Source organism: Carcharodon carcharias, chromosome 2 (genome assembly GCF_017639515.1).
Source record: "Carcharodon carcharias isolate sCarCar2 chromosome 2, sCarCar2.pri, whole genome shotgun sequence".
NCBI classification, from domain to species: domain Eukaryota; kingdom Metazoa; phylum Chordata; class Chondrichthyes; order Lamniformes; family Lamnidae; genus Carcharodon; species Carcharodon carcharias.
The window spans coordinates 132,517,933-132,537,757 of record NC_054468.1 but is presented as its reverse complement, the minus strand read 5'-3'; the positions used below and the strand labels follow the sequence as shown (position 1 = coordinate 132,537,757).

The 19,825-nt window shown below is 41.7% G+C and overlaps 1 protein-coding gene across 1 annotated transcript in view; it reads right to left on the bottom strand.

Moving 5' to 3' along the window:
- Positions 1-19,825, bottom strand: part of entpd6 (ectonucleoside triphosphate diphosphohydrolase 6) — a 58,631-nt gene that overhangs the window by 28,225 nt on the left and 10,581 nt on the right. Inside the window, exons 3-7 of the mRNA XM_041183033.1 lie at positions 19,345-19,421; positions 10,269-10,412; positions 7,108-7,183; positions 4,810-4,845; positions 271-359 (exon numbers count right to left, since the gene is read on the bottom strand). Of these exons, the coding sequence (XP_041038967.1) occupies positions 271-359; positions 4,810-4,845; positions 7,108-7,183; positions 10,269-10,412; positions 19,345-19,421 (422 nt within the window). The remainder of the gene's footprint in view (positions 1-270; positions 360-4,809; positions 4,846-7,107; positions 7,184-10,268; positions 10,413-19,344; positions 19,422-19,825) is intronic.

The window sequence follows — 19,825 nt, the reverse complement described above, 5'->3', positions numbered from 1 at the left end:
AATTTACTCAGTCACCAGTGGCAGTGCCACTCACTATCCACTGACCACTATTGGAAATGCATTGGTATTGGATAGACTCCAGCGCAATGCCCTGTAGTCAAATGACTTACCACAACCATCAAGGGTCATTTAAGATGAAGTACTAAATAGCAATCAATGCCTGTGAAACTGAATTTTACAGGAGAGAAAGAAAAGGGAGAAAACTGGCAGGATTGAAAAGATAAATCAAGTAGTCATAAGATTAACTTATGGGAGAAAAAAAAAACTTACCTCACTGTGAGGCAAAAATGTGATCTGGGTAGAGCCTCCTCCAAGATCAAGTATTCCAGTGGTATTGTGCTTTGACCCTTGTAGACTATCTAAAAAGAATAAGCTACAATGAACACTGAAAATTCATCATATGGAGGAAGGTATCGAAATAACAGCACTGTGGATGTACCTACACACAGGTTGCAGTGTTTCAGGAAGGCAGCTCACCACCACCTTCTCAAGGGCAAATTGGGATCAGCAATAAATGCTGGCCTAGCCAGTGACGCCCACATCCCATGGACAAGTAAATAAAATAAATAAATTTGTGATTAGGTAAACTGCCTTTCAATACAAAAAAGAATTGTGAAGTGGAATTTCTTAAAATTCATTCACGGGACGTGGACTTCACTGGCTGGGCCAGCATTTGTTGCCCATTCCTAGATGCCCTCGAGAAGGTGGTGGTGAGCTGCCTTCTTGAACTGCTACAGTCCATGTGATGTGGGTACACCCACAGTGCTGTTAGGAAGGGAGTTCCAGGATTTTGACCCAGTGACAGTGAAGAACGGCGATATATTTCCAAGTCAGGATGGTGAGTGAATTGGAGGGGAACTTCCAGGTGGTGGTGTTCCCATCTTTCTGCTGCCCTTGTCCTTCTAGATGGTAGTGGTCATGGGTTTGGAAGGTGCTGTTGAAGAAGCCTTGGTGAATTCCTGCAGTGCATCTTGTAGGTGGTACACATTGCTGCTACTGTGCGTCGGTGGTGGTGGAGTGAATGTTTGTGGATGTGATGCCAATCAAGTGGGCTTTGTCCTGGATGGTGTCAAGCTTCTGTAGTGTTGTGGGAGCTGCACTCATCCAGGCAAGTGGGGGGTATTCCATCACACTCCTGACTTGTGCCTTGTAGATAGTGGACAGGCTTTGGGGAGTCAGGAGGTGGGCCACTCGTCGCACTATTTGTATTCTCTGACCTGCTCTTGTAGCCACAGTATTTATATAGCTAGTCTAGTTCAGTTTCTGGTCAATGGTAACCCCCCCCCAAGGATGTTGATAGTGGGGGATTCAGTGATGGTAATGCCATTGAACATCAAGGGGCAATGATTCTCTCTTGTTGGAGATGGTCATTACCTGACACTTGTGTGATACGAATGTTAATTGCCACTTGTCAGCCCATGCCTGGATATTGTCCAGGTCTTGCTGCATGTGGACATAGATAGCTTCAGTATCTGAGCAGTTGCGAATGGTGCTGAACATTGTGCAATCATCAGTGAACATCCCCACTTCTGACCTTATGATAGAAGGAAGGTCATTGATGAAGCAGCTGAAGATGGTCGATCTGAGCACACTACCTTGAGGAACGCCTGCAGTGATGTCCTGCAGCTGAGATGACTGACCTCCAACAACCACAACCATCTTCCTTTGTGCTAGGTATGACTCCAACCAGCAGAGAGTTTTCCCTCTGATTCCCATTGACTCCATTTTGCTAGGGCTCCTTGATGCCACACTCAGTCAAATGCTGTTTTATGTCAAGGGCCGTCACTCTCACCTCACCTTGAGAGTTCAGCTCTTTTGTCCATGTTTCAACCAAGGATGTAATGAGGTCAGGAGCTGAGTGGCCCTGGCAGAACCCAAACTGTGTGTCAGTGAGCAGGTTATTGAAGCAAGTGTTGCTCGATAGCACCGTAGATGACCCCTTTCATTATTCTACTGATGATGGAGAGTAGACTGATGGGGCAGTAATGGCCAGGTTGGATTTGTCTTGCTTTTTGTGTACAGGACCTACCTGGGCAATTTTCCACCTAATCAGGTAAATGCCAGCATTGTAACTGTACTGGAACAGCTTGGCTAGGGTGCAAGTTCTGGAGCACAAGTCTTCAGTGCTATTGCCGGAATATTGTCAGGGCCCATAGCCTTTGCAGTATCCAATGCCTTCAGCCATTTCTTGATATCATGTGGAGTGTATCAAATTGGCTGAAGACTGGCATCTGTGATGCTGGGGGCCTCTGGAGGAGATCAAGATGGATCATCTACTCAGCACTTTTGGCTGAAGATTGTAGCAAATGCTTCCGCCTTATCTTTTGCATTAGTGTACTGGGATCCTCCATCATTGAGGATGGGGATATTTGTGGAGCCTCCTCCTCCAGTGAGTTGTTTAATTGTCCACCACTGTTCACAACTGGATGTGGCAGGACTGCAGAGCTTAGATCTGATCCGTTGGTTGTGGCATTACTTAGCCCTGTCTAAAACTTGCTGCTTATGCTGTTTGGCACGCAAGTAGTCCTGTGTTATAGCTTCACCAGGTTGATACCTCATTTTTAGGTATGCCAGGTGCTGCTCCTGGCATGCCCTTCTGCACTCCTCATTGAACCAGGGTTGATCCCCTGGGTTGATGGTAATGGTAGAGTAGGGGATATGCTGGGCCATGAGGTTACAGATTGTGTTTGAATACAATTCTGCTGCTGCTGATGGCCCATAGCGCCTCATGGATGCCCAGTCTTGAGTTGCTAGACTTGTTCGAAATCTATCCAATTTAGTACGGTAGTAGTGCCACACAACACGATGGAGGATATCCTCAATGTGAAGCTGGGACTTCATCTCCACAACGACAGTGCGGTGGTCACTCCTACCAATACTGTCATGGGCTGATGCATCTGCAGCAGGTAGATTGGTGAGGATGAGGTCAAGCATGTTTTTCCCTCTTGTTGGTTCCCTCACCACCTGCTGCAGACCCAGTTTAGCAGCTATGTCCTTTAGGACTTGGCCAGCTTGGTCAGTAGTGGTGCTACCGAGCCACTCTTGGTGGTGGACATTGAAATCCCCCACCCAGTGTACATTCTGCGCCCTTGCCACCCTCAGTGCTTCCTCCAAGTAGTGTTCAACATGAAGGAGCATTGATTCATCAACTGAAGGAGGGCGGTATGTGACCTGATGCCATGAGACTGTTGTCAATGTTGAGGACTCCCAGGGCAACTCTCCCACTAACTGTATACCACTGTGCCGCCATCTCTGCTGGGCCTGTCCCATACTTGGGACAGGACATACCCAAGGATGGTGATGGTGGTATCTGGGACATTATCTGTAAAGTGTGATTCCATGAGGGTGACTATGTCAGGCTGTTCCTTGACTAGTCAGTGAGCAGCTCTCCCAATTTTGGCACTAGCCCCCAGATGTTAGTAAGTTAGTGAGGAGGCCATTTCAGAGGGCATTTAAGAGTCAACCACATTGCTGTGGGTTTGGAGTCACATGTAGGCCAGACCAGGTAAGGACAACAGATTTCCTTCCCTAAAGGGCATTAGGGAACCAGATTGTTTTTTTCAACAGTCGACAATGGTTTCATGGTCATCATTGGACTTTTAATTCCAGATTTTTAGTTAATTCAAATTCCACCATCTGCTGTGGCGGGATTCGAACCCAGATCCCCAGAGCATTACCCTAGGTCCCTGGATCACTAGTCCGCGACAATATCACTCCGCCATCACCTCCCCAAATTATGTGAAGGCTAGCCAGTCTCCACTGGCATTTTCTCAGGTAGTTTGGAGGCTGAAGCAGTCATATGTGCAGCCGTTAACCAGCTTGTCCCCTCTCCCTTGAAAGCTATCAGTCACATATTTCCTTGCTGGGGGATGGGAGTGGGGGGTGGTGGTGGTGGCTGTAAAAAGCAGGTTTGTCTGGGGTCAGATAAAGATTATAATTGTTGGACATTTCTCTGGTCAAAAAAAATCAAATTCCAAATGGCCCCTTCCTTTCGGCAAACTGAAGTCTATTGAACTCACTGGTAGCAACTCTGAGCCCAAAAGATTGACAACAAACCACACAATTTAATTCAGTGGAACATTCAGATGAGAACTATTGCTGTAGGCATGAAAGGCTTAACGGGTCCATTGAGAGCCGAGCTCAGGTTCCTGACAGGCGAGAAAGGGGGAGTTTGTAGTAATATTGACGTGACCTCTAACCCAGGGGACTGGCTGCCTAAAACAGCAAGCATGCTGGCAAGCAGTGAAGAGACTGATGAGCGTAGGGGCGGGTGGGCAGGGGGGATTGGAGAAGACTCTCTGTGGTAATAATTTAAGGGAAGAGGTCTAAAAATGGAGAAAGGAGAACCTGGAAAAATTAAGAAAATAATTTTCTTCAATATACAACGGGGGGAAATTGAAGTAAGTGGAAAAGAAATTGTGTCATACAGAGGTGGTGTGACTGGAATGGTATTGCCTAAATAAAGAGTGCATGATGTACAGAACAAATTTAATATATGACGAATAGAAAACAAGTAGATCTCTTGTGGCAGTATTTATGGGTAGTATGGGAATTGGTTACAATATTGACCTGCTAACCTGGCCTGGTCCTTTAAGACCATTCCTCATGCAGTCCCCTGTGAGATTCTCAGGTGGAAGCAGTTAGGTTAATCATTATTGTTGCAAAATTGAGCAGAGCTACTTGTATTAAAATTAAAAACTGGTCCCAATTAAATTAGAAAAACTAATATTTCAGTTATTTTCAATTCTGTAGAACATGCAAACATTTGTATCATTATCCAACAGAAAGCCTCTACAGGCTATTGCTTACCTATTAAAAAGTTGGCAGTAATCCAAGCAGAAATACCTGCAATTACAAGGCATTAGTTATGGGAAAATAAGCAAAGAATCAGTAACAGTACAGCATTTACTAATATGAAGACCCTTGGTGTTTAATTCCACACTGTAGTTTATCAACAAACCACTGAAAGAGTGACTAACTTACACTGAAATGCAGAATTCAAAATGCAGTTTTAAGGGTTGGAAACATAAGTGATGTGCCTTTAAATATAAATGGTGAATTTCTCTCTCATCATAGAATCAAAGAATACAGGCGTCACTCAACCTATGATACTTGTGCCAGCCTTTTGAAAGCTATCCAAGTAGCCCCATTCACTTGTCCTTTCCCTATAATCCTGCAAAATTTTCACCTTCAAGTATTTATCCAACTCTCCTTTCACCAACCTTTCAAACAGTGCATTTAAGATATTAACAACTGTATTTTTAAAAAAAAAAACTGGCTCTTTTGCCAATTATCTTAAATCTGCATCCTCTGATTACTGATCCTCCTGCCAGTGGAAACAGCTTCTCCTTATTAACTCTATCAAAACCATTCATGTCTTTGAACAACTCTATTAAACCTCCCCTTATCCTTCTAAGCTCTAAAGTGAAAACCCACAGCTTCCATAGTCCCTCCATCCCTGGTAGCATTCTAGTAAATCTAATAATATCCAAGATATAAGTGAAATGATTTGGTCTATTTCAGCCCAAGGCTGTACTCAGTGGGTTTAACCCTCAGACAATGCCAGGGAGCAGAACTTAATAGTTATGAGAAACTTGAGATACTGAAATATTTCCCATAAAGTAGAGAAGGCCTAAAGGAGACTAATGGAGGCTTTGCAAATTAACAAGTGTTTCACTAAGAACAAATGGAGAAATACGATTTCTTCTGGTGGGGGACAAGGAATCATTACTTTTAAATTATCACCAAGAAATTGAGGAGCAGAGATATGAAAAATTTCTTGATGCAGAGGGTTGCTGGGAGGTTGGTAGCTTTACCACAGGAAGTGGTTGAGACAGAGCTAACCACATCTTTGAGGGAAAAGTTGATGAATATCTGAATCAGATCAAGATATAAGGAGAGAATGGGCAGTAGAGTTAGATTTGGTTTGGCCTGACCAAGAAGTTGCATCGACAAAATGGCCCTTACTTCCAACATGACGATATAAAGCAGCCCATAACAGAGCACCAGCCAGTTTAATAAAACTGTATGTCTTCCTGCAACATCCTCTCTACTTCTCTCCAACTCATGTTCTTTTCATCTCCCTCTTGCACATCTGCTATTACTGTAGTCTCTATGTGTCCAAGACTCTCGTCCTTCTTTCCTAGTGCAAACCTCTCCTTCCCTCCCTGTCCTATCTTTTCTGTATGTGTCTCTCCCACTTTTCTTTATGAAGTAATTGTTTCCCATTTGTTTTAAGAAAGCCTGTAGATGATAGCTAACATATGATGTTTTGGAGATGGATACTAGGAAGGACAGCAAGAAGATCAGTGGGGAGCTGGGATAAATAGGAAAGTGCCCGTGAGTTGCTGCAATACTAAAAGACAAACCAGGGTCAGGGCCTAGGGCTGAGATTGAGCATTACAGAGGAGGTTTGAGTTATAAGGAAAGATTAGAGAAACATGAGTTTTCAGACTTGAAGGGAGAGGTCAGAGAAGTAATCTTATTGAGTTTTACAAGCTAGGTTTTCAAGAATGATAATGGAATGGGACAGATAAATCTTAAAAATTAAACTAAATCGCATGAGTAGGATAAGGAGCCATGGGTTCCTATTGGTAGAGGGTAAATTTGGGGCTTATATTAAGATTTTTTCAGAAAGACAAAATTCCTGTTATCATTTAAAGAGCTACTTGGATGGTGATGGGAGGACTTTGAACGAAGATGAGCTGACTGGCCTTCATCTATAATTATCTTGAGATCCTCTCAATTCAATAGTTGGAATGACTTGTCACTTTCTATATGGTGTGATTATAAAGGTTTTCACACCATGGATTACTGGATTAGCAGTGCCAGCAGATTAGACAAACAGCACTAGCCCTCTTAATAAAATCGGAGTTTGAATCTGGCTGAATAACATGAGATATGATAGAAGATTCGTTATTGTGGCAGATGGAAATTAGTGCACACCGCTGTGTGATATCTGAGGTGCACACACTTTTGGGAAGAATGAAAAGGAGATGAAGAAAGCACCTCAAAATAGCAATACTTGACTTCGGAAGTATTTAACACAGACATGACTTGTGCCAAGGTGCAAAATGCAACATTGATGATTAAGAGCCAATATCATACCTTCATCACTCCCATCCATGATACCAACACAACCATTCGTTACCAGGAAAGGGCTCAAATGAAAGACTTCTTTTACCTAATAGAAAGGATTCAGTAAATGCAAGATACTTAATTAAACCATCTTTTGCAATAACTTTTGTTCTAATTTTTGACATATGACTAGCAGAAAATAAACCCAGTATTGTGTACCCAAAATTATAGCCAGTTCAAAAAAAGTTCGCCATTCCAAAAAGCTAACAGACAACATGACATTACCCCAATACACACATACATTTAGATAATAGCATGCTCTGAGCAGAATAGTGCCAGAAGTCAAATCTGTTCATACCTGCTCTGTGATAATAAGAGCTCTAACAGTTTTAAGGATTCAAATACCTCATATTTTAGGCAGGATTATGAAGGATTTTCTGCACTTTTAAAAAAAATACACTATATATAGATAATCATAGTTTCATATTTTAAGTGTAGTGGAGTCTTGAGACTTAGAAGATCAGGATAAGCATAAAAATTGAATATAATCAGACTCAAATACAAGGCATCAGTGCATATACAAAAAAGTGCTTTGAAATCTCAGCACATCACCCAATTTCAAAATCAGAAATAGATACACATTGGTGTCAAAAAACCCAAAATTATAATATGCGAAGAGCCCTATTCCGAATAAGAGGAATGCCTGCACATTTAACATATAAAGCCTTTGGAGGTGGTTACAATTACCTCCTTGCTAATGCAATATTGCTGTAAATCACATTTTATAGCATTATGCAACAACCTGAAAAAATGTAGCCTTTTAATTAAATCTTATTTAAAAATACTAGACCTCCCATGATCTGCTCACAGGTAGTCTTGCATTCAGCATAGCTATGATTTTTAACTACTCACTTGCTTTTACAAAACACATCTCTACTTTTGCAAATCCAGTTAATGTACCTGCTTATAAGATGCTTGATCTGAGGGCAATGCTACTGGTTGACATTTTCTTTTTAAAAAGGATGCCTTTGGAGCTGTAACAAATATAAGTCTGGCCTGCACTACCTGAAGTGCCAGGTTTGCAACACATTCTCAGTATTAACATTGCACTTAGCATATGGTTTGCTCATCTTCCTCTTGTATATGCAACCAATTGTCTGAAATTCTCAGCATCACATTTGTTATCGATAACACGACAACAAATCACAACTGAAGAGGTGGGTACACACAATATGAATTCAAGGAAAAAAGGTGCCTGTGTTTCTATAGGAAACTGCAAAGGACAAGGATTCAAATATGAAAAATCATTTAAATCTACCAAAGAAAAGTAAACTAATTGTTCCTAATTGCTGAAAAACCCTTTCCCTTGGAGTTCCCTATCTTGACTTTTCCAGGAAACTGAAAATATAAAATGGTTTCCAGTGTTCTGAACACAATGATCATTCTCACTTACGGTTGTTTGAACAGTGCTGCAAATGGCTGGAAAACACATGTTCAGAGAGTGCTGCTGTTACATACAACCTGGGGCACCATGTGGAGTACTTGGTTAGTGCTTGAGTTCTTGAGTTTGTCTTTGCCGACACTGGATTCTATTTTATGACATGGAATTCTAATCATTACAAGCCCTTAGCTTACGGATTCTTTCCTTCTGAGGCCAACAAATGCAATTTGCATTCCAAAATAGTAGCCATTTTGTTTTGTAGGCATGGGGTATGAAGGATTTTAATAGAGTAGTTAGGGTGAAACAGTTTCCTCTGGGGTTGGGTTGTACAGAGTGGTCATGATTAGGGTGCAGCATAAACAATAGATCAGCAAGTTGAATCAGTATGAGTGGAGATAAGAAATAGCAAGAAGCAGCAAACACTGGCAGGGGGAGTTTATATGCCCCCAAACAGTAGCTACACTATTGGACAGAGTATCAATCAAAAGATGAGAGGATCTTGATCAAAGCCAATGTAATAATCGTGGACTTTAATTTTCATATGCATTGGTTAAATCAAATTAACAAAAAAGTTCTCAAAGGCAAGTTCATGAAATGCACTCTAAACAGTTTCCTAGAATAAAAAGTTGTGGAACCAGCCAGGGAACAGGCTATTTTAGGACGCATCTTGCGTAATAAGAAAGATTAATGAATAATCTCATAGTAATCACATCCTAGACCTCAGCTGTCCCACAGTTATACCCATGATTACTCCTAGGTACAGCGCACACACACGTTGCCCGGCTACAGTATCTTTTCAAGAAACCCACCCTGCCCAATATTTTACCTCCCAGCTTGCTGCACACCCTAAACTTTAAAAGAATGGAGGAGAAAGAGCACATCAGTAAAAGGATACACTTGAGAGTCTCATAGAGACAAAGAGAGGAGACAGCAAGAAAAAGAGAGAAACTTAAAGAGTGAGAAGGAAACAATGCCTTTACACAAACATGGCTAAATAGCTTCTTATATAAAACATTCTGCAATTAGCAAACTTAAGGCCAACAAACCTAAGGTGGAAATTGGACAGAGTGAATTAGGCACAACCTGAAAAGTGTGGGACAGTCATATAGTTGGTTTTGAGAGAAGGTGGAATATCAAGGTGGAGAGAGTGACACAAAAGGAAGCACAGAAACAGTAAGACATCTCCTTCATCTGTGATTAATGATGTCATTCACATTATGTAACCCTCTTGAATCGCCCGACTCATCGCGAAAATGCCAGAGATAACAGAGTGGCAACATTAATACAGTATGATGCTCTGCTAAAGTGTGCCTCCAGAATTGTGGGATGTGGGCTCTTGCCCACATATTTTCCACATACCAGACAGACTACTAGTTTTGCCCAAATCTTCATGGAAATCCACAGCATAAATGTCATGTCTCATTTGCTCTGGGAGAGAAAAACAAGCTGGCAAATCACACAGGCGGTGCTCCTACACTTCCCTCAGCCAGCTTAAATGTGGCTATAGGCAAGGCTCAGTGTACCCAAAGGGCAAGAAACTTTATATACCCATTTTGGGAATCAGAAGTATGAAAATAATTAATTTGTGGCAGTACTGCTTAAGGATTATGATTCCTAAAGTCATGATTCTAGTTGCACATCATTTACTTCTCCACAGCAAGCTATAAACATTTATTACATAAATTCTCCAAATCACTGATTTTGTTTGATGTTAGTAAATATTGTAAGAAGGTTACTTCACTGAAGTTACCTTATCCAACAAATGCTGGGCTTTTACTCCTGGCAACAGACGTAAACCAGCAGTAGCTTTTAGTACTAAAGGTGTGCTTGCCCAAAGGTCTCTAGGAACTGACTCTTTGGCAATGTCCAGTAGGTCCTGAATACCTTTCATGGCCTGTAACACAAAAACCATATGTATCCACTGTTAAGTAAGACTCAGTTACAAAGAACATAATTCTAATAGAGTAAATTTCAGTGGCAATTAAACATCTATAAAGATTAATTTGTGTTGTTTGGACAATATACATACACTATTCCTGCCTATTAATTAAGTAATAAAATTTAGCAATTGCGTAAAAATTAAACCTCAATTCCAAAGAGTCACGCTAAGTACCTAGGCATTTTCCACTTAATCGTACCCTTTCATTTCCTTAATTAGTGCATATTTTATTTGTGATTAGAAATTCTGGTGGTTCAGGTCTGGCTTTTCAATGAGGGTGTTGCATTTCTGAGTAACTTTCCATTATCACTTTGTAGTCTTTATGTTTTAAAATGACTGAATTTTAAAATTTGTTCTTGTGATGTGAGCATTTGGATGTTCTGAAAAGGCAGCATTTATTGCCCAAAGCTTGTTGTCCTTGAAAAGTGGTGGTGACCTTCTTGAACTGATGTACTCCATGTGGTGAAGGTACTCCCCAAAGTGCTGTTAAGTCGGGGAGTTCTGGGATTTTGTCCCAGCGACGTGAAGTAATGGTGACATATGTCCAAGTCAGGACAGTGAAAGGCTCGGAGGGGAACTCTGAGATGATTATAAGGCTGTTGTTGCTGTTGTTGTCTGGCGCATTGACCTCTACCTCGCGGAGGCTGAGCGTCAACTCGCAGACACTTCCTCCTACCTCTCCCTGGACCATGACCCCACCACTGAACATCAAGCCACTGTTTCCAGGACTGTCACTGACCTCATCTCCTCTGGGGATCTCCCTCCCACAGCTTCCAACCTGATAGTCGCCCAACCTCGGACGGCCCGCTTCTATCTCCTACCCAAAATCCACAAACAGAACTGCCCCGGTAGACCGATCGTCTCAGCTTGCTCCTGCCCCACAGAACTCATTTCTCGTTATCTTGACTCCCTTCTCTCTCCCCTTGTCCAGTCCCTTCCCACCTACATCCGTGATTCCTCTGACACCTTACGTCACATCAACAATTTCCAGTTCCCTGGCCCCAACCGCTTCCTCTTCACCATGGACGTCCAATCCCTCTACACCTCCATCCCCCACCAGGATGGTCTGAGGGCCCTTAGCTTCTTCCTCGAACAGAGGCCCGAACAATCCCCATCCACCACTACTCTCCTCCGTCTGGCTGAACTTGTTCTCACGCTGAACAATTTCTCCTTCAACTCCTCTCACTTCCTCCAAATAAAAGGTGTGGCTATGGGTACCCGCATGGGCCCCAGCTATGCCTGTCTCTTTATGGGGTATGTGGAACATTCCTTGTTGCAGTCCTACTCCGGCCCCCTTCCACAACTCTTTCTCCGGTACATCGATGATTATTTCGGTGCCGCTTCATGCTCTCGTCAGGACTTGGAAAAATTTATTAATTTTGCTTCCAATCTCCACCCCTCCATCATTTTCACGTGGTCCATCTCTGACACTTCCCTTCCCTTCCTTGACCTCTCTGTCTCAATCTCTGGTGATAGACTGTCCACCAATATCCATTACAAACCCACCGACTCCCACAGCTATCTCGACTACAGCTCCTCACACCCCACTTCCTGTAAGGACTCCATCCCATTCTCTCAGTTCCTTCGCCTCCGTCGCATCTGTTCCGATGATGCTACATTCAAAAACAGTTCCTCTGACATGTCCTCCTTCTTCCTTAACCGAGGTTTTCCACCCACGGTCGTTGACAGGGCCCTCAACCGTGTCCGGCCCATCTCCCGCGCATCCGCCCTCACTCCTTCTCCTCCCTCCCAGAAACATGATAGGGTCCCCCTTGTCCTCACTTATCACCCCACCAGCCTCCGCATTCAAAGGATCATCCTCCGCCATTTCCGCCAACTCCAGCATGATGCCACTACCAAACACATCTTCCCTTCACCCCCCTTATCGGCATTCCGTAGGGATCGCTCCCTCCGGGACACCCTGGTCCACTCCTCCATCACCCCCTACTCCTCAACCCCCTCCTATGGCACAACCCCATGCCCACGCAAAAGATGCAACACCTGCCCCTTCACTTCCTCTCTCCTCACCGTCCAAGGACTCAAACACTCCTTTCAAGTGAAGCAGCATTTCACTTGCATTTCCCCCAACTTAGTCTACTGCATTCGTTGCTCCCAATGTGGTCTCCTCTACATTGGAGAGACCAAACGTAAACTGGGCGACCGCTTTGCAGAACACCTGCGGTCTGTCCGCAAGAATGACCCAAACCTCCCTGTCGCTTGCCATTTTAACACTCCACCCTGCTCTCTTGCCCACATGTCTGTCCTTGGCTTGCTGCATTGTTCCAGTGAAGCCCAACGCAAACTGGAGGAACAACACCTCATCTTCCGACTAGGGACTTTACAGCCTTCCGGACTGAATATTGAATTCAACAACTTTAGGTCGTGAGCTCCCTCCCCCATCCCCACCCCCTTTCTGTTTCCCCCTTTTTTTTTCCCAATAAATTATAAAGATTTTCCTTTTCCCACCTATTTCCATTATTAAAAAAAAACCCACTAGAGCTATACCTTGAGTGCCCTACCATCCATTCTTAATTAGCACATTCGTTTAGATAATATCACCAACTTTAACTTTAACACCTATGTGTTCTATTGTACTATTGTCGTTGACATCTTTTGATGATCTGCTTCTATCACTGCTTGTTTGTCCCTACAACCACACCAACCCCCTCCACCTCTCTGTCTCTCTATCTCTCCGCCCCCCACACACACACCTTAAACCAGCTTATATTTCAGCTCTTTCCTGGACTCGAACTCAAGTTCTGTCGAAGGGTCATGAGGACTCGAAACGTCAACTCTTTTCTTCTCCGCCGATGCTGCCAGACCTGCTGAGTTTTTCCAGGTAATTCTGTTTTTGTTTTGGATTTCCAGCATCCGCAGTTTTTTTGTTTTTATGATTATAAGGCTTGTTGCTGCAGTTTCTCCCAGCAGATAGGACCTGGAGTTACCATTTTCAATATTGGTACACACTTTTGAATGCAGATTTTAAACCTGATAAAAACGCCGGGATATTCATTTCTGGAGTAATTATGTCATTACATAAAGCTGCTACTAAAAAAAAACTCCAAACTAAAAATATATTAGTTAGAAAATTCTTAACAAACAGGATTGCATCAGTCTCCTGGCCATAATATGCACTTGCATTTCACACAAAGCCAGACTGTTCTAATTCTTGTCACTAAGACTGCGCTAAATTCCAGTCCAATTACAATTCTTCCATTCTATGCTTCTAGTCAACCAAAGCAGCCTTTAAACAAAGGCCAATTCCAGTTTGGATAACAAAGTTAGGTTCTTCATAATTGAATGCTAGAAACACATTGTGGCAATAGAATGACTGTCTTATTTAAACATTTCTAGTCAGCCTGATTTGTGTTGAGAGAAAATGATGTGACCAGTACTCTGTCTTTCTCTACATTCTCCTACAAAAACAATTTGTTACAGTCTTGGACATCACCAGAACCCTTGACAGGGTCAAGCACTGTATACTTCTAAACAAGTTAGATGGACAAACAAAACCGAAAAACAAATTCAGATTAAAACTTCAACTGAAAGCTGAGGACTGACTAATCATAATGTCAAATCAAAGATGACTAATGTCACGAATGCGTAGTTATAATACACATTTTAAGGACAACTGCTTTAAAGGCACATTTCTGTTTTCAAACCTTTACATTGAGATTAAAAGCTTTTTTCAAAATAAAAGTAAGAATAGAAAACATGGCACCTCCTGAAGTTTATTCAAATCTTGTCAGACTCATAGCACTAGAGCTGCCTACGAAGACTCATTAAAAAATGCAAAGACCCCTCCAGGGGTGTCCATTGAACTCTGAAAGGTGTGAAAAAATCCTTTTACTTCTGAGGGAACAGGAGACAGGAAGGGACTTCAAAGGACCTCAACATAATTAACTTCTTCAGCTGGTGGAACAACACTTCATCGAAGTTAACATAGCAGCCTTTTTAAGTTTTGGAATGCTATAAAGTCTGTCTGAGAACAGCCATTTGTGTGCAGAACCCCCGGAAGAACGCTGAGAAACAACTTCAGAGAGTGTTCCTGGCCAAGAGAAAACAAAGAGGAATCTATTAAGAAATCAACTGCTGTTCTGCTGACAAAAATCCAGACAATCTGCAAGTGCCGTAACCACAGAATTAGTGAGGAATAGGAACCTTCTCTCTCTCCCAAAAAGCTGCTGACCTGCTGGGTCCACCTGAAAAGCCCAACCTCTAAAAAGTTGACTGCAGAAGCCACTGCAGCTGCTAAATTGAACCTCAAGTTTCAACCCCTTCACTTCAGAAAGAAGGAGCTCAAGCAACGAGCCCGCAATGATATCTCAGAGGGACTGATTTGAAATCTCATTTTTAAGTATTTTTTTTTTATTTTTATCTACTTTTCATCTTTGTATCTGCATTTTAATTAACAACATTATTACTTTTACCTAATTAACTTTCAGCAGTAGTTTTTGTAATAAACTAACCTCGATCTTGGTTAAGACTGAAGTTTGTCTGCTGGGTTATTTTCAAATTGAACCGTTCAAATTAAAAGGGAGCTACGTATATACACACCAATTCTTAACTCTCAGACCACTTTGAGGAAACAATTTTTATGTAATCGGGACACTAATCTATAATATAGTTTATGACACCATTCTGAAGAAGAGCAGGGTGTCTTGGCCAATATTTATTCTTCAACCAGCATAATTTCATTAGGTTGGCAGCATATGCAGAGAGAAAACAGTGTACCTGTTTCAGATGTTCTGACAAAAGGTGATCAATCTGAAACCCTGTTTCTCTCTCCGCAGATGCTCCCAGACCTTCTAAATGTTTCTAGCAGTTTTTGTTTTCATTTCAGGTATCCGGAAGCTGCATTATTTTGCTTTCCTCTGAGGGTCTACAAATTGCTACTCAGTACTGAGGATCTGCTAACACTGGTCAGCACAGAATAGCATGTAAGCCATATATCTGAGCCTTCCAACAAGAGAGCCATCAGTCTAGCAGCTCTGGGTTTCCCTTAGATAAGGGTGCCCCAGCAAAAAACTGGGTTATTAAAGAAGGTGGCACAAAAGTTTCCCCTGATGACAGCTAGTAATCTGGTGCCTTTCAGACTATGCTTCTTTGGGGATAGTCCAGGTATAACATAGCTGAAACATCTCTCCGAGGATGAAATTAGAGAAGCTGCCTAAATCCATGTCCTGAAAAAGTATTATGTGAGACAACCTCTGTGCTCCCTGTTGGGGAGCTGGGTACTTTACCATTAACTACATGAACGTGCAGGATTGTAGTTCTTGCTGAAAAGTTAAGAACATTAAGCCTGATTGTAACAATTTTTGTGGCCCTCAAGCTCCAATCTCAGATTATAAGCACAGAGCTCTCCCTTTCCAACCAGTATGGATTAAAGAGGCACTAGCTTTGGATTTTGTATGATAATTTCAAGGTGGCGTTCTGTGCAGGAATCCCTTGCAATTGATGGATGTGTGTCTGGCATGATGGAATACCCTCTGCAAAGGGACAATACAATGGTCCACCTGGCGCATCAGTCACTAAGGGCAGTAAGGTTAATTTTCAATTATTTTCAGACAGTAATGCAAGATGATCGGTACGGGTATATGTGTGATGGACAGCATTGTTTTTATACCTGTTGGTGAGAAGACTCATTCCTACTCCCTGTACCTGCTAGCATTCTGGTGTCCAATTCACAAGATTAGAGTCTTGGCTAAGCATTTATCCTATTTAGACATCATGGAGGCAAACATTCTTGTTTCATGAATCCATATCAACTGAGAAATCCTGTGGTTCATGCAATTTTCAGGATTTGGGGAGCCTTATTTGGCTTCCTGTCTCCCATATTTTCAGTTCACTATTGGAGCCAAGTAACCAGATAGTCCCCTTTTTCTGAACACAATCATTCCCTCTGCTTTTGGCAGCCCTGTTCATTTAAAAGATGATTAGTAGAAGGGCCAAAAGTTATCAATCCCAGAAACTAATTTTCAGAAATCCTGTAAATGACCAGGGCTTACATATCAGTGCCTTTCAAGGGAGCTCTCTTCTCACATTTGGACCTCGGGATGTTACAGTTGACAGTAGGTCCACAGGTAGATGCCTCAGGGCACACACTGACAGAACTCAAAATCAAGTAGAAAATCTTTGCACATTGGTTGTCCACTGGTCAATTACTTTGATCTTGTCTGCCAAAACTCAACTACCTCTGACATTTGTTTGAAATGGTTTTAGAACCTGCTTCTCACAAGGTTCATGATCCACTTGCCTTTGAATTATTTGGGGATTATCCATTGGGGTCCCATTTTATGCAGCTTATTTGAAAATTATGCCCAGTAAGGTCCCCACTGATTTGCAGTAAGGAACTTAATTTAGTTTGTCTAAAATCAATATGTCCATTGTATGAACCTCTTTTGAGTATGACCTTGGGTTTCTTGCACAAAAAGCTGCACAAATAGCATCAGTTTGAACTTGGAGTTAAGAAAGTAAGTCTTGCATTTACATCATGCCTTTCTCATGGTATCCCAACGTACTTTACAGCCAATGAAGTACTTTTGGAATGTTGTCACTGTTGTATTGCAGGATAACCTTGGCAACCAATTCGCACATACCAAGGTCCCACGACCAACAGTGTGATAATTGCCAGATTTTTAAAAAAAATTCACTGGTTGAGGAATAAATATTGGCCAGGACACTGGCAAGAACCTCTCTGCTCTTCTTTAGAATGGTGCCATAAACTATATTATAGATTAGTGTCCTGTCCACATAAAAGGCGTTTCCTCAAAGTGGTCTGAGAGTTAACAATCGGTGCGCGTATGTATGTAGCTCCCTTTTAATTTGAGTGGTTCAATTTGAAACCCAGCAGACAAGCTTTAGTCTTAAACAAGATGAGGGTTAGTTTATTACAAAAACTGTTAAAAGTTACTTAGGTAAAAGTGATAAAGTTATTAATTAAAATGCAGATATAAAGATGAGCAGATAAAAGTAAAAAAGATACTTAAAAATGAGATTTCAAATCAGTTCCTCTGAGATATCATTGCGGGCTCATTGCTTGAGTTCCTTCTTTCCGAAGTGAAGGAGTTGAAACTCGAGGTTCGATTTAGCAGCTGCAATGGCTTCTGCAGTCGACTATTCAGAGGTTGGAAATTCTGTTTGTTTTGTTTATTTTTATCATTGTAGATCATCAGTTCTGACTGTTTATCAGTGCGTCATAGGAAGTCCAATGTTGAAGTCACTGTTGAATCCCGTGCTGTCGAACATTCAGTAATATGCTATTTGGCCATGGTTGGATTTTACATATTTTTGTGCTTATTGATTTTGTTTGGAAATTATGTGGCAATGTACTGCAGCTGTTCTTTATGGGTGTGTCGAGGGATCCTGATGCAAATATAACAAGTCACAATGCCAAATTTTCATGACGACACTTAAATACAATGACATGCTATACTATTCAATGGCCTGAGTGTCAAGTCTGCCATCACAAAAGTGCTACTGAACTATTTCCAACAGTTGCAGCCTTTGAGTGATGCTGCAGGTGTATGCTGGATCAACTCAAGACAATGTATTGTATCCAAATGTCAAAGTATTAAGCATCTGCACTGCACTACATGAGAAGATTCATCTGTTATGTCTCCAGTCTGCTGTTTAAGCTTTTAAAATAACTTTGTCAAGCCTACAGCCCATCCTCAATGCTCTCTCAAAGCTTGTGACTGTCACACTGGTCATACTGGTTTATCAGCTACAGTCTGGTTTCTGGCAAAACTGGCAGTGCTTACCTGCACTGCAAGAGGGTTAGATTAGATTTCTACCTGGAAAAACTCAGCAAGTCTGGCAGCATTTGCAGAGAGGAACACAGTTAACTGTATTTTTGTTTTTGTTTTGGAATTCCAACATCCACAGTTGGAGGAATTTGAAATCAAGGTGTGGTGGACTGGGAGTTAACAAATACAAGGATAATGGGTGAACAGCTCTGGTGCAAGTTAGGATATAGGCAGCAGAATTTTGCTTGAGCTGAGGTTTACGGAGGTTGGAAGATGAAAGGCTAGCCAACTGAGCATTGGATTGGAACTCAGAAAGAACAAAATGTTCAAAAGTGCATTGACCATACTGCTATAGACTAAAGAAAGATAAATAAAAGATCATGTTGAAGTGGGGAAGAGAACAGCTCTGGGTTCGAAAAGGGACAGGATTTAACTATCAGAAAGTGAGCTTTCTCTTCCAACTATCCAGGGGTGTGAAGATGATTTGGAAGACTAGTACTCAAGCTCTGAGCACAATCTAGGCATTACTTTGCATTTTTACATTACTTTACAGAACCAAACTCATTGTTTTGCTAAATCCCTCCACTCCGCTTGCAAACACAACCGAGCTTCTAGTCACTTGCCAATTTAATTCTCCAACCCACTCCTACTGTGATCTGTCTGTCTTTGGTTTCCTACACTGATTTGATCAAGTTCAACACAGACTCGAGGAACAGCTCCTCACTTTTCTATTAGGCATGTTACAGCCTTAACAAGGAACGAACAACTGGCAATGAAGGATACTGCATCAGTTCCTCCAGGTATGGCAGAGACTTAAGCTGGTGCTTAGAGTGGAGTGTCCAATATGTTTGGGGTCTGCTTGATTTTCTTCTGCAACATTCAAGGAACACAGAAACCTTCTTTTTGCCAGAGTTTCCATTTTATGCCACCACCCTTCCTCCCTCCACTATTCTGCTGCAACTAGTTATACATTCTCTGGATCCATCTTTGTTTCTATACTTGTGTTGATTCTGCTTCTCTCTCCATAGATGTTGGTTGACCTGTTGAGTGTTAACAGCATTTCCTGTTTTATATCACAAGCTGAGTTACTGGTAAATTTTATTCACTGATAAGCAAAAGAAAGAAAGAGAAAGTAATACCAAATGGGGCTCATCAGAATATGCTGACAATCCTGGCTTCAAGGCTTGGAAAGTTTCATGTGCAAGTTTAGGAGATTCTGTTGAAAAGAATTGCAAATTTAGAAAATTGAATGATTCGACTTCTCAAATCTGAGGTTCATATCAATTAGGTGAGCTTACAGCAATATATAATAACAATTGTTTTACCTAATACCTTTAAAAGACCCAAGTTTATGAAATTGATTTTAGAGTTTACAGACCTAGGCAACAAATACATTGAAAATAGACAATAGGATACACATCTAAAGCCAGGTTACTGCTGTGCAGGATAGATGCTGGAGAGCTTTAAAAACCATTTTGATCTAAATTTATATGATAAAAATTAGGCCATCAAATGCTGGCAAAAAGCATTAAATGGACAACCCAAGGAGAACTCCATAGTTCTTTTTTGAAATAGTATCTTGGAGTCTCTTGCATCCATCTGAAAAGGACAGAGGGACCT